Source organism: Pyrus communis, chromosome 1, assembly GCF_963583255.1.
Source record: "Pyrus communis chromosome 1, drPyrComm1.1, whole genome shotgun sequence".
Taxonomy (NCBI): domain Eukaryota; kingdom Viridiplantae; phylum Streptophyta; class Magnoliopsida; order Rosales; family Rosaceae; genus Pyrus; species Pyrus communis.
The window spans coordinates 18,373,778-18,397,553 of NC_084803.1; the positions used below are offsets into that span (position 1 = coordinate 18,373,778).

A 23,776-nucleotide genomic window follows, 5' to 3' on the forward strand; every position below is an offset into this window, starting at 1 on the left:
AATATCGAAGCATGTGGCTGGTAATTCGGTGTCTCGTATCGCTTCCTGACGCCTATATATATGTGCTGAAACTCGGAGTCGAAAACAAACAACGCGCCTAACATTCTCAGTGTCACAACAAACTAGATTATTTTACGTTCTCTCCGTAAATCCATTGAAATTTCTGTTGTTCTTTCATCACCCAAGAAGAGATTACGTTGGTTTCTTTGAGGAATATCAAGACGGTGCTTCTCGAATAGAAGAGTGTTTGAAGATGAACAATAATCAGCCTGATGAAATGCTTAAATGTTCGTCTGCGGTGCCTGAACCGCCATCGGTTACAGTCGGGTTGGATTTTCCGTTGAAGGAGTTGAAGATGAAGCTCCTTAGGGATGAAAAGGTGTCTATGCTTGTGCTGACTGCTGCTGGAGGATGTGGGAAAACCACCTTGGCTCAAATGTTTTGTCAGGATCAACAAGTCAAAGGTATGCTATTTATGATTTCAACTTTTTTTTGGTGAAGTTTTACTCCTAGTTAAAAATTAATACACCATGTAGAGGATTATGCAAGTAGAACTACCCTTGTCCGCTAATCCCTCCAAACATACATACTAACCAAAATTTGTTAAAGAACATAAAACTACAACGAAGGTGACATGAAACTAAAGCGCACGAAAGGAATAGAAAGACCAATATCGGCATGCCCAACAAATACCTAGTAGTAGAGATAGGAACTTGGCATGATTTTCTTTGTACTAGTGGTAAGTTAAGTTGATGCCTTCCTCTTAGAGTTAACAAGTCTTATAATGAGCTCCTGTTTGATTACTTACTTGATATGAGAATTGCAGACATATCTTGTCAACCTTTTATTAACACCTTTCTTACTTTCTGTTTGGATAGATACATTCAAGAATAACATCTTTTTTGTCAATGTCTCGAAAAAGCCCAACTTGGACCTTATTGTACACCAACTATATCAACGGAAGGGGTCCGAGCTGCCTGCTTTCGAAAACGAAGTCATGGCAGCTAACTGCTTGCAACAATTTCTGAAGGAATCAAGACAAAATCCTCTACTGTTTGTCCTGGATGATGTTTGGTCAGGATCAGAGTCCCTTCTTGAGAAGTTTGATCAATTCAAGTTTTCAAATTACAAGATTTTGGTTACATCAAGATTTGCATTTCCAAGATTCGGTTCTTCTTATCATTTGGCACCATTGAATGATGAAGATGCAATGGTTCTTTTTCACCGTTCGGCATCCTTGGAGGATAAGAGCTCTTCTTACGACGATCTTTCGAGAAAGGTGATTTCTTAGTCCACAATACACACACACACACACACACACACATATATATATATATGCTTATTTATGCTCAGAAGAGGGTAAGGAAATCACGTTTGAGCATCCACACACGTTAATGAACTGTGAAGAATGAAAGAGTAGACAGTTTACAATTTTTCATCTTTATGAAACAATTTAGATGATTTTCAACAACTTAATCAAATAATAGTAATTGAATTCATTTTGGATAATTAAATTGCAGATTATCAAGCTCTGCAAGGGATGCCCACTTGCCATTGCATTGGTTGGGAGATCACTTCGCGGCCAGCCTATAGAAATCTGGCAGAAAAGAGTAGTGGAATGGTGCAAAGGTTCATCTATTCTTGATTCTGACAAGGATTTACTTGCTTGCCTCCAAAGCAGCTTAGATGCCTTGGATAACGAAAAGGCTATCATCAAGGAATGTTTCCTCGATCTAGGTTCTTTTCCGGAGGACCAAAGAATTGCTGCTGCCGCCCTCATTGATATGTGGGCGGAGTTATATGGTCTAGATGAGGAAACTCTGACCATTGCCAACCTTCACGAGCTCACCGCCCGAAGTTTAGCAAATCTTGTTGATACAAGGTAAGTAGGCTCCTCATAATTTTCCATTTCATTATGTATGGCGAACAAAATATAAAAGAAATTAGTATTGATCATCCAGGCATGAGAGGGAGGCGGATGGCTATTACACTGAACACTTTGTCACCCAGCACGACATGCTTAGAGAGTTGGCGATCCATCAGGCGAGTCAAGACCCAATAGAACATAGGAAACGACTATTTATAAACATATGTGGCGACAAAATTCCTAAGTGGTGGACAGAACAAAAATATCAAGCGATCAAGGCTCCACTATTATCTATCTCAACAGGTTCCATCAATCTCTTTTTAGTAAATATTTATACATGTGCGCTCGGGACATGCTTGTGCGCGCACGCACGCACATGCTCATTCATACTAAGACTTCAATCGGACTTCCACACATTTAAGTTCAACCCACGCTAACATCTTAAAGCTTATTGTTTGCAGATGGAGCCTTCTCAGCAAAATGGCCAAACATGCAAGCACCTGAAGCAGAGGTTCTAGTTCTGAATTTTCAAACAAAGAACTATGCCTTACCTGAGTTTGTGGAGAAAACGGATAAACTAAAGGTTCTAATACTAAAAAATTATGGTTTGTTACCTGCTGAACTAGATAATTTTGAACTACTTGGTTCGTTATCAAATCTTAAGAGAATTAGATTAGAACGTATTTCAATTCCTTCCATAAGCAAGGTCCTCAAACAGTTGAAAAGTCTGCAAAAGATATCTTTTTTCATGTGTGATATCGGCCAAGGTTTCGTCCAAATTTTAGATGCACTGCCAAATCTAATGGAATTGAACATTGATTATTGCCATGATCTGGTGCAACTTCCTGCCAACCTTTGTGACCTTGTTCACCTTAAGAAGCTTAGCATCACCAACTGTCATAAGCTATCTGTCTTGCCTGCAGACATCGGAAAGCTAGTCAATCTTGAACTGTTGAGGCTTAGGTCATGTGCAGAGTTGTTAGAGTTGCCAGGCTCGATTAGGAACCTTAAAGTTTTGAAATTTCTTGACATATCCGATTGCTTTAGCATAAAGGAGTTGCCCGAGGACATTGGTGCAATGTGCAGCATGGAAAAGATCAACATGAGCCAGTGTTCAAGACTGAAAGAGCTGCCTGCTTCCGTTATGGATCTTAAGCAGTTGAACGAAGTGATGTGCGACGAGGAGACGAAAACTTTATGGGAACGCTTCTTGCCATTTCTCACAAACATACGCATAAAGGTGATCAAAGAAGATATCAACCTAAATTGGCTCAACAAGCTTCCACCCTAAGGCCATGGTCCTTCCATCAATGAGTATTGGTGCACTGTATGCATCGTGATTATGTTTAATGTTATTTTTCCTTTGTAATTTGCTTCTATTTTATGTTTTATATGATTTTAAATAACATGGCAGTACTGTAGAATTATTGTAAGTACTCACCATGGGTATTATTGTAATAACATGTATGCACTCCTCGTTGTTCAACTCTTCATTGATTCTCCTTTGATTTATCCAATCGATGAATGTTGATTCAATATGCAAAGATAAGTACATGGAAAGAAAATAAGAGTTCAAAAATAACTACCTTTTGATTTATCCAATCAATGAGTGTTGGTGCAATGTATTAAACCTAATGGTTGTTTGTACACTCTCTTTTGCCGCTCCTCTCTATCCTCTTACAGTTAAATAGGCCACATCATTACTGTTTTATTTTAATGGTAATGTTAAGGATATTAAATTTGTAGATAAAATTTTGCAAATTAAGTGATATAGAAGCTGATAATTAGTTTATAACTTAAACGTAGATAAACGTACTTATTCCTATTAGTGACATATCATTTAGTTTGCAAATTTTATCTTCTTAACATTACTTGTATTTTAAACTATTTATTCAAGGGCACAACATTATTTTACTATTTTATTTTAAACTATTTATGCTACAGTACAACATTTTAAAAGCAGCGCAATACCAAATCATATGTGCTAGAAAATTCGGTTCTTCTCGCCTCCTAATAGCGTGTCAAATGTATTTCCCAGCTTGTTCCTTTTCTTCGGGTGAAATTCATTGCTCGTTCATTAAGTTGTATATATGTGTGCTGAAACCAACAAACGGCTTACATAACATTCTCACTTTCTCATCAAACTAGATTAACGAAGAGGATTAAGTTTGGAGTCTCTTCGTTTTGGTAAATATGCCTCTGGCTTCAGTCGGAATGGGTGCTCTCAGAACGGCATTTGAAATGCTGTTTGATGCTGTAAAATCAGCGCAGAAGGAGAATAAAATGTTCCACACCTCCTCCAAGACATCAAATCCACACTGGACTCCCTACAACCACTCATCAAAGACATGGAAAAGTATAACTCCGAAAGAGGGACTGCAAAATTTTGCAATACAGATGAAGGAGGGAGCAAGCTTTCAACAACAGTTACATCTCAATCTCATTGGCATTCCCTAATCTAGAAGAAATGAACATTGACTATTGCACTGATTTAAACGAGTTGCCTGCCGAGATTTGTGATGTTAGTAAACTAAAGAAGCTCAGTGTCACTAACTGTCATAAGCTATCTACCTTGCCTGAAGGGATTGGAAAGTCAAAAAATTTAGAAATGTTGAGGCTAAAATCTTGCACAGAACTGTCAAAGCTTCCACCTCGATGAGGAACCTTTGAAAGGTAAACTTTCTTGACATATCTGTTTGCTTCAGCATCAAGATGCTGCCTAAAGACATTGGTGAAATGAGTAGTTTAAGGAAGATCAACATGAGACAATGCTCAAGGTTGCAAGAGCTGCCTCCATGAGTCATGGGTCTTCAGCAGTTAAAGGCAGTTGTCTGTGATGAAGAGACAAAATACTTATGGGAATCTTTCTCGTTGTGTATCAAAAACGTAAGGATAATTGTAGCCAAAGAGAATATCAACCTAAATTGGATCTATGGATGCAAATTTCCGCCGTCTTCTCATTTGACGAAAATGTACCTTCAAAATATTAACACTTAAGATTAAGGCCAAGAGCCTCACACACCCACAATGAATTTGGGGGGAGGGGGGTTTGGTCGAAGAATCTCTGATGTCAAAGTTAGAATTTGAAAGAGCAAACGTTTAGGAATTTTTGGGGAGAGAATGAATTAGCATTTTAGTGGGAGAACGAGACTATTTATAGGGGTGTGGTTGGCCCTATTTGGAGAATAGGGATGACCATTATTGGTAGAATTATGAGTTTAATTGCAAGATATTATGTAAAATAATATCTTGCAATTAACTTGGCAATCAATCCTAATTTAAATAGGATAATTGATTGTTAACTTTTGAGTGGAGATTTGATGAGGACTGATGAGAGGGATTTGAATAAATACCATTTTGATCACCTTTGACTCTTCCTTGATTGAGCTATTATTGTCTGTTGCATGCGTGTGGGAATCTCGGTGTGCCTTTAGGGTAATTTGTCATTTTTGCCCAAAAGTCTACGTGTCACCTCCATAATTTTCTTGATTATTTTTGGCTCCACAAATGCCCCCACACTTACTGAGCTGCTTGTAGGAAAGGACAGTAGGTGTAAAGATCTTCCCTTGCTTTAGGAAACATAATATTGTTTCCTATTTTGATGTAGATTCCCTCATTAATTGGAAATTAGATCTTTCTAGGAAAGGAAAATAAATTACTTTTAAAGTCTATTTATGTCTACCTTAAGTAAATGATTAAATCAACTTCAAAGAGCAATTTATTCTACCCTACAAGAGAGCAAAAGCTAGAGGATATTTGTTCCCTCTCCCTTACCAATCTTCTACACTTGCCCGTGCAAAGGATCGTCTTTCGTTGTTTTCTTCATCTACACGTTGCACCAAGGTAAGAAAAAAATTAATTTTCCTTGTCTTAATTTTTGGGAGCTTCAGGACTTGAAATTTGGCTCGACGGGGGTAAAAAATGTGTCAAAAAATGGTTGGGGAGCCACGGCATGGCTGCTGTCGTGGGGCTGCTTGGTGCGGCGGCGCGGGCCACAGAGGCGAGCTGGGGCTCGACTTAGGTCAACAACCTCTCAGCTTGGGCCGAGATTGAGAGGCACTAGATTTTGGGCTGCTAAGCTTAGGCCTTTACGGGTGAGATGAGAGAAAGGGAAGCGCGGGGGCGCCAGACCCCCTCTGTTTGGATTGGCCGCGAAGCCTTTGGGTCGAGGGAGAATGGACCAGGCCGTAGGGCTTGGTCTTGCTGCTGGGCTCCTGCGGTATAGGCCGTGACTTGGTCTTTAGGCCATGGAGGCTGATGTGCTGATTGGTTCTTTTTTTTTTTTTTTTGCCGCCTAACGGATTTTCCTTACGTCTTTGTAGAATTTCCTCGAGCATGTCTTCTTCAACCCACAAGGGTGATGGTGGCGTACCGCTGTTGTATCGTCAAGGCAGGTCTTTGAGTAAGGTGGGCTACTTCAAGGATGCTTTACTTCCAAATTAGTTCCGATGACTCATTCAGAGATTTCCTTGAGGCATATAGGCATGCAATTCCATCTGGGGTATGTGTGAAGCATGTCAAGGAGGGTAGTAGCCATGAGCCATGTAGTGGGCCTCGAAAAGCCATCAAGTTTCACCCCTACTACTTCATGTTGGGATTTACTTTTCCCATACCACGTTTCTTCCAAGAAGTGCTTTGTTTCATGAAGTGTGCCCTTGCTCAATACTCTCCAAACGCGATCCATGTGATGGTGGGATTCCTCAATCTAAGCCAATTCTTTGACTTGGATTTAACCGTCAATGAATTTTGGTACTTCTTTAAAATAGGCCACATTGAAGGAGTTAGGTAGCTGCGATCCCACCATAGGTTATTCGATCATTCGAGCAATGGAGATCACAATTGGGCCAAGGAGACTTTGAAGATAAATGGAGAATGGGAGTTTGATTCTCCCCTAAGCTGCACGTTCTACCGATTTTCATCACTATTAAGTAGACTGCTTAGTCTCTAGGCTACTTTGTGCTTTTGCTGAGCTACTTTCTAATTCGTTGATGTCATCCTTTGCTTATGTAGATTTGGAATTCAGCTCAATTCCCGAGACTTCTCCAGATATGAACAAGGTAGATGTTGCCTTAGGTATCCCCACTGAGTACAGTGAATGACGTTGGTTACTTAGTCCACTTCGTCGAGAAAAAGGTAAGCTGCTTTTGAGAGATGAGATAAAGCGGATCAAGGGGAGGGCATTGGCTCGTCCGATCGCTATCGTTAAGCTTGCCGTGAATGAAGGTGGGAAGAAAAGATCTTCCTCGCCTGCTCAAGAGATGCTAGCTGAAAAAAAGTCGAAGGCTTCCTCCGCTACTCGTGAATGTCTGCCTGTTGCTGATAAGTTTGTGATTAACTTGACTTTTTCCAAGGGGGAGAAAGATGGGGTTGCTAGATCTGCACCAATGACGCCTGCCATGCCAATAAGCTTTTGTCGTGCCAAAAAGTCTGTTGGGAGCTAAGTTTGGTTCACCTTTGGAGAAGCTTGCTACTATGAAGAGCAATAAGGTGGACTCTACTGCTAAAATAGCACTGATAGAATTAAAAGCACACCACAAAGTAGCACACAAATGTCCTATTGATTTTTCTTATTAACACTAAGATTTGTCAATTGTAGCATATGAAAATAAGGGTATTTTCCGCAGAAGATTGTTTTATCTAACTACTTAAAATGTCACAAAAACTGGGCTGCTGTCACTACTGACCAGCCACCAAAAAATAATTATTAGACCAACTTACATTTATCTAAAGTCTACGAAATTTTATATGCCGATACTAGACACATAGAGCTACACTCACACAAATTTTTGGGATTTTTGGAGTTGATTTGATATTTAAATTAAATCGAACAAAAACAAAACAGAGACAAATTTTTGAGTAGTTCACAAATTAAGAAAAACGAGTTAGGGGAATTGCTATCCACCACCAAATAATCATGCAAACATGTTATGTTTCATTCAAATTCCTTTCATTTTCGGATGAAGATGCTCAAGTTGGCTCAATGTTAGAACCCAACCTATTACTCTTTCTTATGTAGTATGTTAAGAGAATGGCGTTTTCAACTTAACTTAGTCCCTGACATGCAATCTAGAATGGTATGTTCATAGATTTAACAAGTAGAAATCATTAAGAACGAAAAGAGTTTGAGTCATCACAAGGCATCGTAAGTACTAGCGTTGTCTTACTTATCCTAGAAATTGATTCACATGTTAATCGCAATTAACAAGTACTACTCTAGAACATATGTAGGTCCTCATTCGACAACGGCAGGCACACACATATTCATAACATTAGAATCCTAGATATGCTTACTAAGTATGCATCCATAGAAAACACAAAAAGAATTCATCAATGAGACAAGTAGTGAACCAATTTTCATCCATTCGTAAAAGTAATTCAAACGAAATGTCATAACAAACTTGCAATCATATTCGGGGCTTCAAAACAGCCCCTAACTACTAAAAATTAGTTACACATAATTCTCAAATTAAACCAAAAGAAAGACATGAGTTTGAGAAGATAAAACCGAGAGAAGAGAATGCCAAGATTTCCTCCTTCCTTTCCTTCCTTTCCCAATGCAGCAGCCTTGCCTTTTCCCCTTGATTTGCTTCTTTTTTTTCTATATTTCTTTCACACTTTTCTCCCTCTTTGTTGCTGCAACCTGCAGGTCTTTTTTTCTTTTCTGCTGCCATAGTTTTTTCTCCATAACTCACCCCACTAACAGCCATTTAGTGATGACAATAAGTGGGAGGAAATGCTAAAACAATTGTAACTCTTTGGGCAGCCTTTATGCCCATTACTCTCACTTAATTTTTCATTTCCTCTGATATTTGAATAGGTGTTAGCTGGCTTGTTCTTGGCTGCATCAGTTTTGGCTGTTAGTTTTATGGGATTTATTGCTTTCAATGCTTTCTTGTCAGTTACAAATTGCTCAGCCTCCGGGGAACCTTTCAGTGTTAGAACGACCATAACGTTTTCTAGAAAAATGATATTAACAATCCGCGAAATGCTCCAGAAAATAGATATCCGTAGCTTTCCAAGCATGTAAGGCTCATTCTCTAATTCATTCTGAGCTGTCCGCAACTTGCTTCCAAAGTCAGCTGACCTGCACAGGCAGTTTTGACGAATTTATTACTTAAAATTCCACTTGTGTTATTTTTCTTTTCTTTACTTGACAAATCCTACAAAACACAAAAACAAAGTAAATAACTCAAAAATATAAAGAACTAACTAAGAAAAGACAAGTGAATTTGATATAAAATATATATAAATATAAGCTTATCAAATACCCCCACACTTAGCTTTTGCTAGTCCTCGAGCAAAACAAAGAAGACATGAAAAAGTAGCAACATGAAAAACATTAGCTCCCCACTATGTGACCCTCATAGAATTTCATTCAAGAAAACAAATCATCAAGAACCTTAACAAGCATCAAACAAGCTAATCCAAGCTCATCTTCCTTATGCAAATGTTAACAACTACCTTTTAATCATCCTTGAAGTGTAGTGTGTGTAATAGCTATGCTAATGCAATTTCAAGTTTTGTTTTAAAACACCACATGCAAACTAGTGACCTTCTCACGGGACATACACTCAATCACACATATGTTTAGTTTAACGTGTTTCGCTCAAAGAATCAAATGTGAAAGATCTACCATAAGCTTGAATAAAGATCTCATCTCCACAATCATAATTGCAAAACTAAAATCAAGAGGACTTTTATTGGTTGTAATGAGGCTTAGGGAGAGGGTTATAGAAATGAAAGGATAGGTAAACACAAGTTCCAAGCTACATTGCAAGCAATTCTCTTGTTGAGATTTATAAGAACTCAAGCTCTCCAACCACTCTACTAATACCTCCAATCACACCCCTAAACTTTTTATTTGGTTTGTATACAATTTTTCTTTTTCTTTTTTTTTTCTTCTTTTTTTTTTTCTTTTTTTTTTTTTTTTTTTTTGAACCAATTTTCGCACATAACTAAATACAAACATGAAATACCCCCACACTTATTCTTTTGCCAAACTCCTTGAAAGTACTTCACAAACATTTCTCATAAGACAATCTCACATTGCTCACTAGCTAGCTTGGAAAGGGTAAGGAAAAATACTTAAGGTATAAGGGTAGACATATCTGGTGATAAGAAATAAAAGGCTTAACATATACGGCTCAAATTGGCAATCTAATGATATCATTTTTCTTTAAGAAACATGCTTATTTGGGCCATGGTGATAAACCTAATGCTTCTATCATTTTCAAGTTCATGCAATCAATGACAAACATTTCGAAAGATCGTTACGCAAGTTCTAGAGGTGTAAGTCACATAAGTTCATCACACATGAAAGAATAGGAGTGTATGAAAAATGCACACACTTTCGATAGGCTCAAAAACTCACATAGGTTGTATATGGCCACTATGTTCACATATGAAGCTTTAAATCATGCTTTAGTTTCACATCAACAAGGCTATGTGCTTTTGGTTTTTCAAAGATGATTAAACATGTACAAGGCTAACAAGAGAATAAGGAATTTCACACAATACATGCTTACTAAGTTCTTGATCACCGTGGTTCAAATTCAATCCAGTTATATCATTGGGCTGGGAAACTAACAAAAATCTAATTCAAAACAATAAAGAAAATAAGACTATTTTTGGATTTTCAAATTTTTTTGAATGTTTTTCTCTTCTTTTGGGTTTTTTTTTTATTTTTTTTATTTTTAGGGTAAACAAAACTAATTAAGAAAACAAAAAGCAACAACAAGGAAACAAATTAAACCAATTCTTAGTCAAAGGGACGAAAATTTTCAATTTGGTCATTTTTTCAATCCTTACCCCCAAACTTAAACTGGACATTGTCCCCAATGTCAGAAAACACAATAATGCATACAATAAAAATAAAATAAAATAAAATAGAAAGAAACAAAATAAAGGATTTGGACTGAAAACTTCCCCAATTTGCAATAAAATCAAGTGATGACCCCGAAACTTCAATTCTGCAATCAACTCCAAGGGTGGACATAACCAAAGATTCCTACAAAGAAAAGACATAATTCAGCTTAGCACGCAAGAAAACTCAGAAAACAAAAAACAAACGAAAAATTGAAAATGACATAAAAAGACAATGAATAGAAATATTGGGTTGCCTCCCAATAAGCGCTTGCTTTTACGTCCGCAGCCGGACGGTACCAAGAGTAATCATTCAAGTGAAGCTGGTTCTTGGAAGGGTACAACCTCTACATCATGCTCCGCAAAAGACTCGTAATATGGTTTGAGTCTATGTCCATTTACTTTGAACACGTTTTTGGTCTTTGCACTTTGGATTTCCACTGCACCATTAGGAAAAATATTAGTTATAACAAACGGACCAACCCATCGAGAACGAAGCTTACCTGGAAATAACCGAAGGCGAGAATTAAATAGAAGAACTTTTTGTCCAATGGCAAAGCTCTTCCTTGATATCATCTTGTCATAAAATGCCTTTGATTTCTCCTTGTATATTCGACTAGACTCGTATGCATCATTCCGGATTTCATCTAACTCGTTCAATTGAAGCTTCCTCTGCTGTCCAGCAACACTCATGTCCATGTTGTAGGATTTGATCGCCCAATAAGCTTTGTGTTCTAATTCTATTGGAAGACGACATGGTTTCCCATAAACTAATCGAAATGGGGACATTCCAATAGGAGTCTTATAACCAGTCCTATAAGCCCACAATGCATCGTTCAAGCGCATGCTCCAATCCTTCCTACTAGGACTCACAGTTTTCTCCAAAATTTGTTTCACCTCACGGTTTGATACTTCTGCTTGACCACTAGTTTGCGGATGATAAGGTTTAGACACCTTATATGTGACATTGTACTTCCTAAGCAACGCTTCAAATGTTCTATTGCAAAAGTGACTCCCTCCATCACTAATGATTGCTCTAGGTGTCCCAAATCTTGCAAAGATGTTAGTCTTAATAAAATCTGAAATAATTTTTGAATCATTAGTTTTGGTGGCTTTCGCTTCCACCCATTTAGAAACATAATCCACAGCCAATAAAATGTAAAGAAAACCATTTGAAGATGGAAAAGGTCCCATGAAATCAATGCCCCACACATCAAAGATCTCAACAATCAAATAGAGGTTTGTGGCATTTGATTTCTTGGGCCCAAGTTACCTGTTCGTTGACAACGATCACATGTTGCACAAAACTCGTACACATCCTTAAACAAACTAGGCCAATAAAAACCACTCTCTAACACCTTAAGGGATGTCCTCTTTGCTCCAAAATGGCCGCCACATGCATAAGAATGACAAAAAGTTAGAATAGATTTAAACTCAGATTCAGGGACACACCTTCTAATCAATTGATCAAGGCAATATTTCCACAAATAAGGATCATCCCACTCGTAGTATTTGGCGGTTTTGACAAGCTTATCTTTCTGAGCACGTGTAAAATCATCCGGAATTTTTTTTTGTGACCTTGTAATTGATAATATATCCATACCAAGGGTCAGTAACCTTTAATGAAAACAATTGCTCATCCGGAAAACTCTCACGTAAAGGGATGAAATCTTTCTCTATGTTTGAGTGCACAAGTCTGCTAAGATGATCAGCTACAACATTCTCACTCCCTTTCTTATCCTTGATCTCCAAGTCAAACTCTTGAAGCAGAAGTATCCATCGAATGAGTCGTGGTTTTGCATCTTTTTTTGTGAGTAAATACTCCAAAGCTGCATGGTCAGAAAACACAATAACTTTAGTTCCAATCAGATAAGATCTAAATTTTTCTAAAGCAAATACAACAGCTAGAAGCTCATTCTCTGTTGTTGAATAATTCAACTGTGCATCATTGAGTGTTCGTGATGCATAATAGATGACATGTGGCACTTTGTTGACACACTGTCCTAGAACTGCATCGACAGCATAATCTGAAGCATCGCATATTAACTCAAAAGGTAAACTCCAATCTGGTGGCATGATCACAGGAGCCGTGGATAACAACTCCTTAAGTTTGTTGAATGCTACCACACACTCTTCATTCATATCAAATGTTGCATCCTTTTGAAGCATACGGCACAAGGGTCTAGAAATCATTGAGAAGTCTTTCATAAACCTATGGTAGAAACCTGCATGTCCAAGAAAAGAACGAACCTCCCTGACAGTAGTAGGGAGGGGTAAAGAACTAACAAGTTCTACTTTAGATTTATCAACTTCAATTCCATTTTCAAATATGATATGCCCTAAAACTAATCCATGTGAAACCATGAAATGACATTTTTCCCAATTTAAGACCAGATTAGGTTCTTGACAACGTTTTAGAACTAGGGACAGATTATGTAGACATGTATCAAAAGAATCATCATAAACTGAAAAATCATCCATGAACACTTCAATTATTTTCTCAATCATATCAGAAAAAGATACTTACCATACACCTTTGAAATGTGGCGGGGGCGTTGCAGAGTCCAAATGGCATCCTCCGGTATGTAAATGTGCCAAATGGACATGTGAAAGTCGTCTTTTCTTTATCCTCCGGAGCAACTGCAATTTGATTATATCCAGAATAGCCATCAAGAAAGCAATAATGAGAATGACCAGCTAACCTTTCTAACATTTGATCAATGAATGGAACTGGAAAGTGATCCTTGCTTGTGGTGCTGTTTATCTTCCGATAGTCTGTACAGACTCTCCAACTATTTTGCACACGTGTAGGCACTAGCTCACTAGCTTTATTCTTAACAACTGTGACTCCAGATCGCTTCGGAACTACTTGAACAGGGCTCACCCACTTGCTGTCCGAGATAGGATATATGATGCTAACATCAAGAAGCTTGATAACCTATTTCTTGACGACCTCCAACATGAGTAGGTTCAAACGACGTTGAGCTTCCCTTCTAGGTTTTGCACCTTCCTCCAGCAGAATCCTATGCATACATGTAGCTGGATTTATACCTTTGATATCTGCAATGCTCCAAGCTATGGCAGTTTTGTGATCCTTCAGTACCTGGATCAGTTTCTCCCCTTCTTCTGCTGTGAGTTGTGATGATATGATGACCGGTAATGTTTCATCCTCTCCCAAAAATGCATACTTCAAATGTTCAGGAATCGGTTTAAGCTCCAATTTGGGTGCCTGAATCACAGAAGGAAGAATTTTTTCGTTAGAAGTAGGAAGAGAAATAAAATAGGAAGAAAACTTACCACGAATCGGTGAAAAAGACTCAAGGGCTGCCACTGTCTGGATTAATTCTTCTTCAATGTGCTCAGAATAATTAAGTTTACCATGTGTAATGCTATGCACTAACGTCTTCTCTAAATTGTCTTGTCCCACACCTTCATTAAAACAATCCTGCACAAAATAGTCAAACGCATCAATAGACAAACAAGATTCAAAATCACTAGGGTACCTCATAGCATCGAAGATTTTGAACTTGACGTTTTCTCCATCAATTTCCATGGTTAAAGTACCATCGTAAACATCAATCTTCGTACGTGCTGTTCTAAGGAATGATTTTCCCAATATAAGAGGAAGTGCAATAGGCATAGGGTTATGTTCCATCTCAAGAACAAAAAAATCAGCGGGAAAAATAAGTTCATTCACTTGCACAAGTACATCCTCCAATAGGCCTTTGGGATATCTATTTGAACGATCTGCCAACTGGATTACTACCTTTTTTTCTTTCAAGTCTCCAAGGTTTAGTGATTCATACACTGAATATGGCATCAGATTGATGGATGCCCCCAGATCACACAATGCTCTCCTAAACTTTTTCCTTCCAATTACACATGGAATGGTAAAGCTGCCGGCATCCTTCAACTTCGGTGGTAGCTTTCTCTGCAAAACAGCTGATACTTCCTCTCTTAATGCCACAGTTTCTTGATCATTGAATCTTCTCTTGTTCGTACAAAGCTCTTTAAGGAACATTGCATACTTGGGCACTTGTTTTATGGCATCTAAAAGAGCTAAGTTCACTTGGACTTTTCGGAAAGTATCCAAGATTTCCTTATCAGTTTGCTCTTTCTTAGACTTCATAAACCTAAGAAGAAAAGGAATAGGGACACATGAGTTAAATGAATTTTGAACTTCTTTACTTACCTTATCAGAATCTTGTTTGTTCAATTCTGTATCTTTAGGAGACTTTTCAATTTCTGTTGAAGCCTCATCTTGCTCAAGATTTTTGGTTTGTTGTTCCCCTTGCTCATTTGTATCTTTTGTAGTCCTCTTTTACATCTTTGGCTGCTCAAAAACTTATTTTCCACTCCTTAAAGTCACAACATTCATCTGCTCCGCATTTGGATTCACCACAGTTTGGCTAGGCAACCTTCCTGGTTGGTGTTGTTGCCCCATCAAACTTGCTAACTGACTCATTTGGCGCTCAAGGTTTTCAATTGCTTTGTCTGTTTTCTGTTGATGGGATTAAGTAGAGTTAGCTAAAGAAGCAATTAAATCCTCAAGAGACTTACTTGGAGCTTGTTGTTGTTGAGGCTGAAATGGTGTCTGCGGTCTTGCTTGAAAGAAGCCAGGTGGACGGTTATAGTTGTTGGGAACAGATTGTTGACCGTTGTCTTGATTGTTCCACTTTAAGTGTGGATGATCGCGCCACCCTGCGTTATAGTTGTTGGAGTATGGATCATACTTTTGTCTTTGTTGCCCCTGAAACCCCCCTAACGCATTAGCTTGCTCAAGACCACCTTGATCCATTAACGAAGGGCACATATCTGTGGCATGTCTCATTATTGAACATACACCACACACCTGTTTTGGAGCCACCATAACTTGTTGCACAAGATTAGTCAAGTTAGCTAATTGTAATTCAATACTAGAGTTAGCACTTACCTCGTTAACTTTCTTAAGAGGTAGCTCATCTCTCCTTCCAAATTGTCGTGTGTTGCCAGCAATGTTCTTTAATAATGCCTTAGCATTTGTTGGTGTCTTGTCCATGAATGCTCCTTCACTTGCTGCATCAAGCATTACACGATCAGTACCACACAATCCTTCATAAAAATATTGTATTAAAAAATGCTCTGAAATTTGATGATTAGGACAAGATGCAACCAAATGTGTGAATCGCTCATAGTAATCTCCAAAGGGCTCTCCATGTTGTTGTCGGATTGCACACATGTCTTTCCTTATACTTGCAGCTTTTGTGGCCGGAAAATATTGCTCCAAGAATGCTTGCTTCACCTGGTTCCATGTGTTCATTGATCCCGAAGGTAAATTGTAATGCCACTCCTTTGCCTTAGCTTCTAATGTAAATGGGAATGCCCTCAAACTTGACTTGCTCCTCATCCACATTGGCTGGTCTCATTCTCGAGCATACCACATGAAACTCCATGAGATGCTTGTTGGCATCCTCTGTTGAGAAGCCATGGAACTTAGGCAAGTAGTGAATCATGCCGGACTTAAGCTTAAATCCTCCTTCTGCATTTGGATATGTGATGCACAATGGTTGTTGATCCGTATTTGGCATTGCCAACTCCCTCAAAGTACGGTTATCAGCCATGCCTTCTTGTGGTTCTTCCTCCTCTTCCGAACTCAAATGTGGTGGAGAAGATGGTGGTAAAGACATCGATGCACGCTTCTGCTTGATTGTTCCTCGAAGCTTTCGAAGTGTTCGTTCAACCTCAGGATCGTAGGAAGCTAGATCAATGCTCTTGGACCTTCGAGTATGCATATACTACGAAGAGTACCTGAAATAAAAACAAAAACAAAAACAAAAACACTAATTAGACAAGAAAAGAGAACAATAAAAAATAAGTAATTAGAAATAACAATCTCCGGCGACACGGCGCCAAAAATTTGATAGGATTAAAAGCACACCACAAAGTAGCACACAAATGTCCTATTGATTTTCCTTATTAACACTAAGATTTGTCAATTGTAGCATATGAAAATAAGGGTCTTTCCCGCAGAAGATTGTTTTATCTAACTACTTAAAATGTCACAAAAATTGGGCTGCTGTCACTACTGACCAGCCACCGAAAAATAATTATTAGACCGACTTACATTTATCTAAAGTCTACGAAATTTTATATGCAGATACTAGACACATAGAGCTACACTCATACAAATTTTTGGGATGGAGTTGATTTGATATTTAAATTAAATCGAACAAAAACAAAACAGAGACAGATTTTTGAGTAGTTCACAAATTAAGAAAAACGAGTTAGGGGAATTGCTATCCACCACCAAATAATCATGCAAACATGTTATATTTCATTCAAATTCCTTTCATTTTCGGATGAAGATGCTCAAGTTGGCTCAATGTTAGAACCCAACCTATTACTCTTTCTTATGTAGTATGTTAAGAGAATGGCGTTTTCAACTTAACTTAGTCCCTAACATGCAATCTAGAATGGTGTGTTCATAGATTTAACAAGTAGAAATCATTAAGAACGAAAAGAGTTTGAGTCATCACAAGGCATCGTAAGTACTAGCGTTGTCTTACTTATCCTAGAAATTGATTCACATGTTAATCGCAATTAACAAGTACTACTCTAGAACATATGTAGGTCCTCATTCGACAATGGCAGGCACACACATATTCATAGCATTAGAATCCTAGATATGCTTACTAAGTATGCATCCATAGAAAACACAAAAAGAATTCATCAATGAGACAAGTAGTGAACCAATTTTCATCCATTCGTAAAAGTAATTCAAACGAAATGTCATAACAAACTTGCAATCATATTCGGGGCTTCAAAACAGCCCCTAACTACTAAAAATTAGTTACACATAATTCTCAAATTAAACCAAAAGAAAGACACGAGTTTGAGAAGATAAAACCGAGAGAAGAAAATGCCAAGATTTCCTCCTTCCTTTCCTTCCTTCCCCAGTGCAGCAGCCTTGCCTTTTTCCCTTGCTTTGCTTCTTTTTTTTTCTATATTTCTTTCACACTTTTTCTCCCTCTTTGTTGCTGCAACCTGTAGGTCTTTTTTTCTTTTCTGCTGCCACAGTTTTTTCTCCATAACTCACCCCACTAACAGTCATTTAGTGATGACAATAAGTGGGAGGAAATGCTAAAACAATTGTAACTCTTTGGGCAGCCTTTATGCCCATTACTCTCACTTAATTTTTCATTTCCTCTGATATTTGAATAGGTGTTAGCTGGCTTGTTCTTGGCTGCATCAGTTTGGGCTGTTAGTTTTATGGGATTTATTGCTTTCAATGCTTTCTTGTCAGTTACAAATTGCTCAGCCTCCGGGGGACCTTTCAGTGTTAGAACGACCATAACTTTTTCTAGAAAAATGATGTGAAATGCTCCAGAAAATAGACATCCGTAGCTTTCCAAGCATATAAGGTTCATTCTCTAATTCATTCTGAGTTGTCCGCAACTTGCTTCCAAAGTTAGCTGACCTGCACAGGCAGTTTTGACGAATTTATTACTTAAAATTCCACTAGTGTTATTTTTCTTTTCTTTACTTGACAAATCCTACAAAACACAAAAACAAAGTAAATAAGTCAAAACTATAAGGAATTAACTAAGAAAAGAAAAGTGAATTTGATATAAAATATATATAAATATAAGCTTATCAAGCGCCAAAGCCTATTCTTTTTGTTGCTGAGACTGATTCGCTTCTTGAGAAAGATGAGACTGTTAGAGTGGGTAGTTGTGAGAGATCCACCAAGCTTGTTTCTGGGAAGGCTGTTGAGATTTATGCATTCTTGAAATCAGATCTACTTGAAGACATGGACATTGTGCCAACCTTGTTGATGGCGTTAGAGGGGTTGTTTGCCTAAGTTTTTTTACGAAGCATACAACCAAATATAGAAGGACTGCTCTGCTTGCTATGATGCAAAAAACTGTGATTTAAGCCTACTCTGCTTGCTATGATGCAAAAAATGGAGATTTTGGCAGCCAAGTCAATGCTCATTGACCAAAAGGATACCAGTGATGCCAATGAGGTGGCCAAGACTATGGTAGCTGAAGTTTATTCCTCTATCGAGAAGATCAAGAGGTTGGAGTCTGAGCTCGTTGTTTTAAAGGAGTCTACCCCTACTTCTTTACAGCTTGAGACCGTTCACCAAAAGATTATTAACTTGAAGGCTGGGCTTGACGTTATCCAAGTTAAGTATGAAAATGCAGAGAATGAGATTGGATGTTACATACCTCAAATTCAAGATCTTGAGCGTGCCATTTCTAAGCTTCGTTTCACTGTTTACACAAAGGATGAAGAATTGATTGCTACTTATAATCAAGTGATCCACTTCAAGAAGATCGTTGATAGGCTCGAACCACAAGTGTTCGAACTCCAAGGTGCCCTAAAGATCAACGAAAGTTTGAAGAAAGAAGTGGATGAGTTGCAACGTGTCTATATTGGTTTGCTCAAAGAGAACGATTAGCTGAATGGTGCAAAGGTTGGGCTCGAGGCTTCGCTTGTTCAGAGCCAGGCCGATTTCTACAAGTTAGGTTATGTAGATCATCTCTTTGGTAGGCCGTTTGACTTTGAGTTTGCTGGGAAAAACTTCGAGACCTGCTCTATTTCTCCGGAAGACTTGCTTGCATTTATTTTTGAGGCTTCTATAGTAGTTGGAGAAGTTGGTGCCCAGGCAGAGGCAGCCCAGAGTGAAGCATCGGATGATGCCACTGCTGAAAGTGTTGCGGTTGCTAAAGGTGTGGCGACCCAGTAGTCTTCTAGGTAACCTTTAGGATTTTCTTTGTTTTCCTTGTTGCTTTTTGCTTTGCTTGAACTCCTTCAGCCTTTGCTATTTGTTTATCAATTTTACTAAAAAATTCAATAAACTTGCTTCCTTCGTTTTTCTTCATCTTCGCTTCTTTTGTTTACTCCTAACCTTTGACTTTTAGACTAGCGACATGCGTGTTGCTTTTCTATAAGCACATAGGCCCACGTAGCCTATGCAGCCGTAGGTGTTGGTGTAGAAATTTTCGCAAAGTTGTTAGCCATAGGGTTGACAGCTGAACACCTTACTTAAAGAAGCAGACGAGTTCGCATGACCACTTGAATGTTAACCTTGGCTTTCTTCAATCCTTTGAGCTATATGGCCTGCATCACAATATACTAAAGATTTTTGGATCATGAAATTTGCAAACCTTTTGTCAAAAGTATGTGGCTGTATGGAATTTCGTAAGCAAAGGTCTAAGAGAACTCCTTGCTTTTTATGTAACCAATTTTGTGGGTTGCGTAGCAAGTATCACAACACTTTAAGAATTAGTGGATATCTAAACGATCATTCCGCACTTGGCAAAGGTGAAGTTTATCAACTGCGTATCATGTTGACAATGTATAGACCTTCATATATGCACGCTAACTGTTTAACCTTTCAAAAAAAATGTTTGGTTGTATAAGTTTAGTGCAGCTTATTGCTCAAAGGGCAAGCTGTATGTAGTCTTTTGGAAACCGTAGGCTACCTTACTGTACTCGGTAGTAGCTTTAGGGTTCTCGGGCAGCCATCCATAAAACGTACTGCATAATGTGCCTCATCTATCTTTAAGGCCTAGTTCCCTACGGATTATGCCTAGAGACCCAAAATCCTTCAGTTAGTTAAGCCTTGAAAAAGACCATTGTGGCTACTTCTAGGAATCTCACCGCAAGCCTTCGTGCACCTAGTTATACCAAGGCAGCCCGACTCATCCATGTCTGGATATTCGGAGTGTAAAGTTTATCCTCCCGCATTGGAAAGCAAACCTATATGGGTGTCGGGAAATTGGTTTACCCTTTTACACAAGAGGGCATGGTTGGTCCCCAAAAGGGTGCAATTAATGCGATACGTCCCTAAGAATGGCGTATTTTTCTTTTGAAGTGCATGAGTGATCAGTTGTTGTAAACATGCAGCCTAGCCAAGTTGTAAATTATTTTTGAATTCCTCATTGAAAAATGAGTGAAACGAACAAAAATAAGGTAGGAACTTCATAACAATTGGATAGTCTTCGACTTACAAGGTGGTGCTTGTCGAGTTGCTTAAGTCTTTGGGCTTTAATGTAGTATGAGGTCATGCATGGTACTTCCTCAAATTATAAGCATTCCACTGCTTTTTTATCTCTTTGTCGTTCATGGTGGCGAGGGTGTAACTACCCTTGTCACTCACTCTGCTGATCTTGTACAGACCTTCCTAGATGGGATCTATCTTTTTAGAGCATTCTCTGCAGGCAATTATGAAGGCTCTTCTTAGGACTAGATTTCTAGGCTAAAACTGCTAGATCTTAGCCCTTTTGTTATAACTAGAAAAAAGCTGTTGCTAGTAGGTTGCGATGCGGTTGATGACCTTCTCGCGTTTTTCTTCTGCCATATCTAAGTTTGTGGCCATCTCCTTTCTGTTCTGCCCGATGCTTGGCAGTAAAGTGCTAATACTTGGCATGATAACATTGGGAGGAATGATTGCTTCTGAACTAAATGCCAAAAAGAAATGAATCTTACTAGTTATTCGTCGTTTAGTTGTGCGATACGCCCATAGACATCCGGGAAGTTCATCTGGCCATTTTTCCTTCTTGTCAGAGAAAGATTTCTTGTCGAGAATCATCTTGTTGGCTACTTTAGATTGAGGGATGCCAAATCAACAAATGATGTTCCTCCATATGAAACGCTCTATGTCCATCTGAGTTATGGTTGTCATGGGCTCTACTTCCACCCACTTGGTGAAATAGTTAGTTGCCACGATCATCATGCCTCTGCCCCTAGTACCGGGCAACATTGGTCCTACTAAGTCGATTGCCCATTGCATGAATGACCAAAGACCCGTTAGCGAGTATAGTCTGTTGGCATGCAGTGCTGGTACCGGCTTATAGCATTGGCAACGGTCACACTTTTGTACTAACCTCTTGGCATCTTGATGCATAGTAGGCCAGTAGTAGCCTACGTTAAAAGCCTTCTGTGCTAAGGATTGGCCTCTAAAGTGATTTCCACAAATGCCTTTATGGATTGAGCTTAGAACTTTTAGGTCATCAAGAGGCGGTAGGTAGTAAAGATATGGCCCAGTGTAAGATCTTCGGATGAGCTATTCTACATGTAGTAACGTGTTGTCTTTGTTTTGAGCTTTCTAGACTTCAATCTTACCATAGGGAGTGTGCCATATAATAAGATCTTGCCAGTTTGGAGTTGTACTAACATGTGACACCTCAGCTGCTGGCTCTATCTCTATGCTTGACATATCTAGATACTCCATCGAAATAGAGCATTTGAGTTCGTGGTCGATGGCGGAGCCTAGGTCGGCTAACATGTCTACTTAGGCGTTGTCTGCCCGTGGAACTTGAGTAAGGGTGTAAGTATGAAATGCCTTAATTTACTTTCGTACATTCTCTAGGTATTGCGCCATCTTCGGATGTTTTACCATGTACTCCCTAGTAGTCTAGTTGGTGATTAGCTGGGAATCAAAATGAATTGCAAGCTTTTTCACCGTCTAGTTTTTTACCATTTGGAGGTCTGCTACTAGGGCTTCATATTCTGCTTTATTGTTGGATGCTTTAAAGCCTAGAGTGATTGCTTGCTCGAGCATTGAACCGTTTAGGGTGATAAGGACCACACCTGCTCTCGAGCCATTGTAGTTAGATGCGTCGTCGACTGCAAAAGCCAGAAGTCTCCATCCTGTAAAGCAAGCGTGGCTAGGGCCGTTCAGTTGCCTTCGAGGCATTGTTGGGTCGATCTATTGTGTCACCTAGGCTAGGCGCGAATTCTGCTATGAAATCTGCCAAGGCTTGGGCCTTTATCGCTGTGCGAGGCCAGTAAACTAAGTCGTATTGGCTAAGTTCCAACGCCTATTTCATCACTCGTTAATAAGCGTCTGGACCATGTAGGATTGATCGTAAAGGATACTGAGTTATAACGATAACTATTTAAGCTTGAAAATATAGTCTAAGCTTTCGATCTGCAACAACTAGCGCCAAATTTAATTTCTTGATATTTGGATATCTAGTTTCCGCATCAAGAAGAGATTTAGAAATGTAGAATACCAGCAATTGACACCCTAACTCTTCTCGTATGAGGGCAGAGCTCACTGCTACTCCAAGACTGCCAAGTAAATGTATAAGTCCTCTGCTGCTTCCGGTTTGGATAGTAAGGAAGATGATGTGAGATACTTCTTCAAGTCTTAGAAAGCTTTTTTGCACTCATCATCCCATTTTTCTTATTGTGCTCTCTTGATAGCTTTGAAAAAAAACTTGCATCGATCGGTGGACTGCGAGAGAAAACAGTTGAGCGCGGATCTCCTTCAAGGAAATTAAAGACTTCATCTCTAGGATTGCTCGGACCTGCTTAGGATGTGCTTCGATTCCTTGTTGGGTTACTAGATACCCTAAGAATCTACTTAAAGATACTCCAGATGTGCATTTGGTAGGATTGAGGTTTATCTTATACTTTCTAAGGATGTCAAAAGTTTCTGTCAAGTTACCAATGTGATTTGATCACTGCTTGCCCTTCACCATGATGTCATCAATGTAGACCTCCATGGTTACTCCAATTTGCTTCTTGAACATCATATTTACTAGTCGTTGGTAAGTGGCTCTCGCGTTCGTAAGGCCAAAAGGCATGACCTTGTAGCAGTAAGTGCCTCGCTCGATCATGAACGCGATTTTCTCTTTATTGGGCTCGTGCATGGCTATTTAGTTGTAGCTGGAGTATGCGTCTAAGAAACTAAGCATCTAGTACCTAGAAGTTGAATCTACTAATAGATCAACTCGGGGAACCGGATAAGGATCCTTTGGGCATGCTTTGTTGAAGTTGGTGTAGTTTACGCAAACCCTGCATTTGCTCTTCTTTTTTTTCTTCACTAGCATGACGTTGGCAAGCCATGCTGAGTGTGTTACATTTTCTTTGAATCCAGCCTCTAATAGCTTGTCAATTTCTGCTACTATGATCGCTACTCGTTCGGGTGCGAAATGTCTTCTCTTTTAGATTACTAGTTTAGCAACAAGGTCGACGTGCAGCTTGTGGCAAGCTATCTTGGGGTCGATGCCAGGCATCTCAGAAGGTGACCAAGCAAAGAAGTCATTTTTT

The 23,776-nt window shown here is 38.9% G+C and overlaps 1 protein-coding gene across 1 annotated transcript; it reads left to right on the forward strand.

The window, feature by feature from the left end:
- The first annotated feature begins 217 nt into the window (after positions 1-217).
- Positions 218-3,360, forward strand: LOC137736605 (probable disease resistance protein At5g66900). Its single transcript, XM_068475847.1, has 5 exons — positions 218-464; positions 879-1,279; positions 1,521-1,882; positions 1,962-2,170; positions 2,329-3,360. Exons 1-5 carry the CDS (start codon positions 254-256, stop codon positions 3,156-3,158), a joined length of 2,013 nt encoding a protein of 670 aa, XP_068331948.1. The 5' UTR covers positions 218-253; the 3' UTR covers positions 3,159-3,360.
- The last annotated feature ends 20,416 nt before the right edge of the window (positions 3,361-23,776 follow it).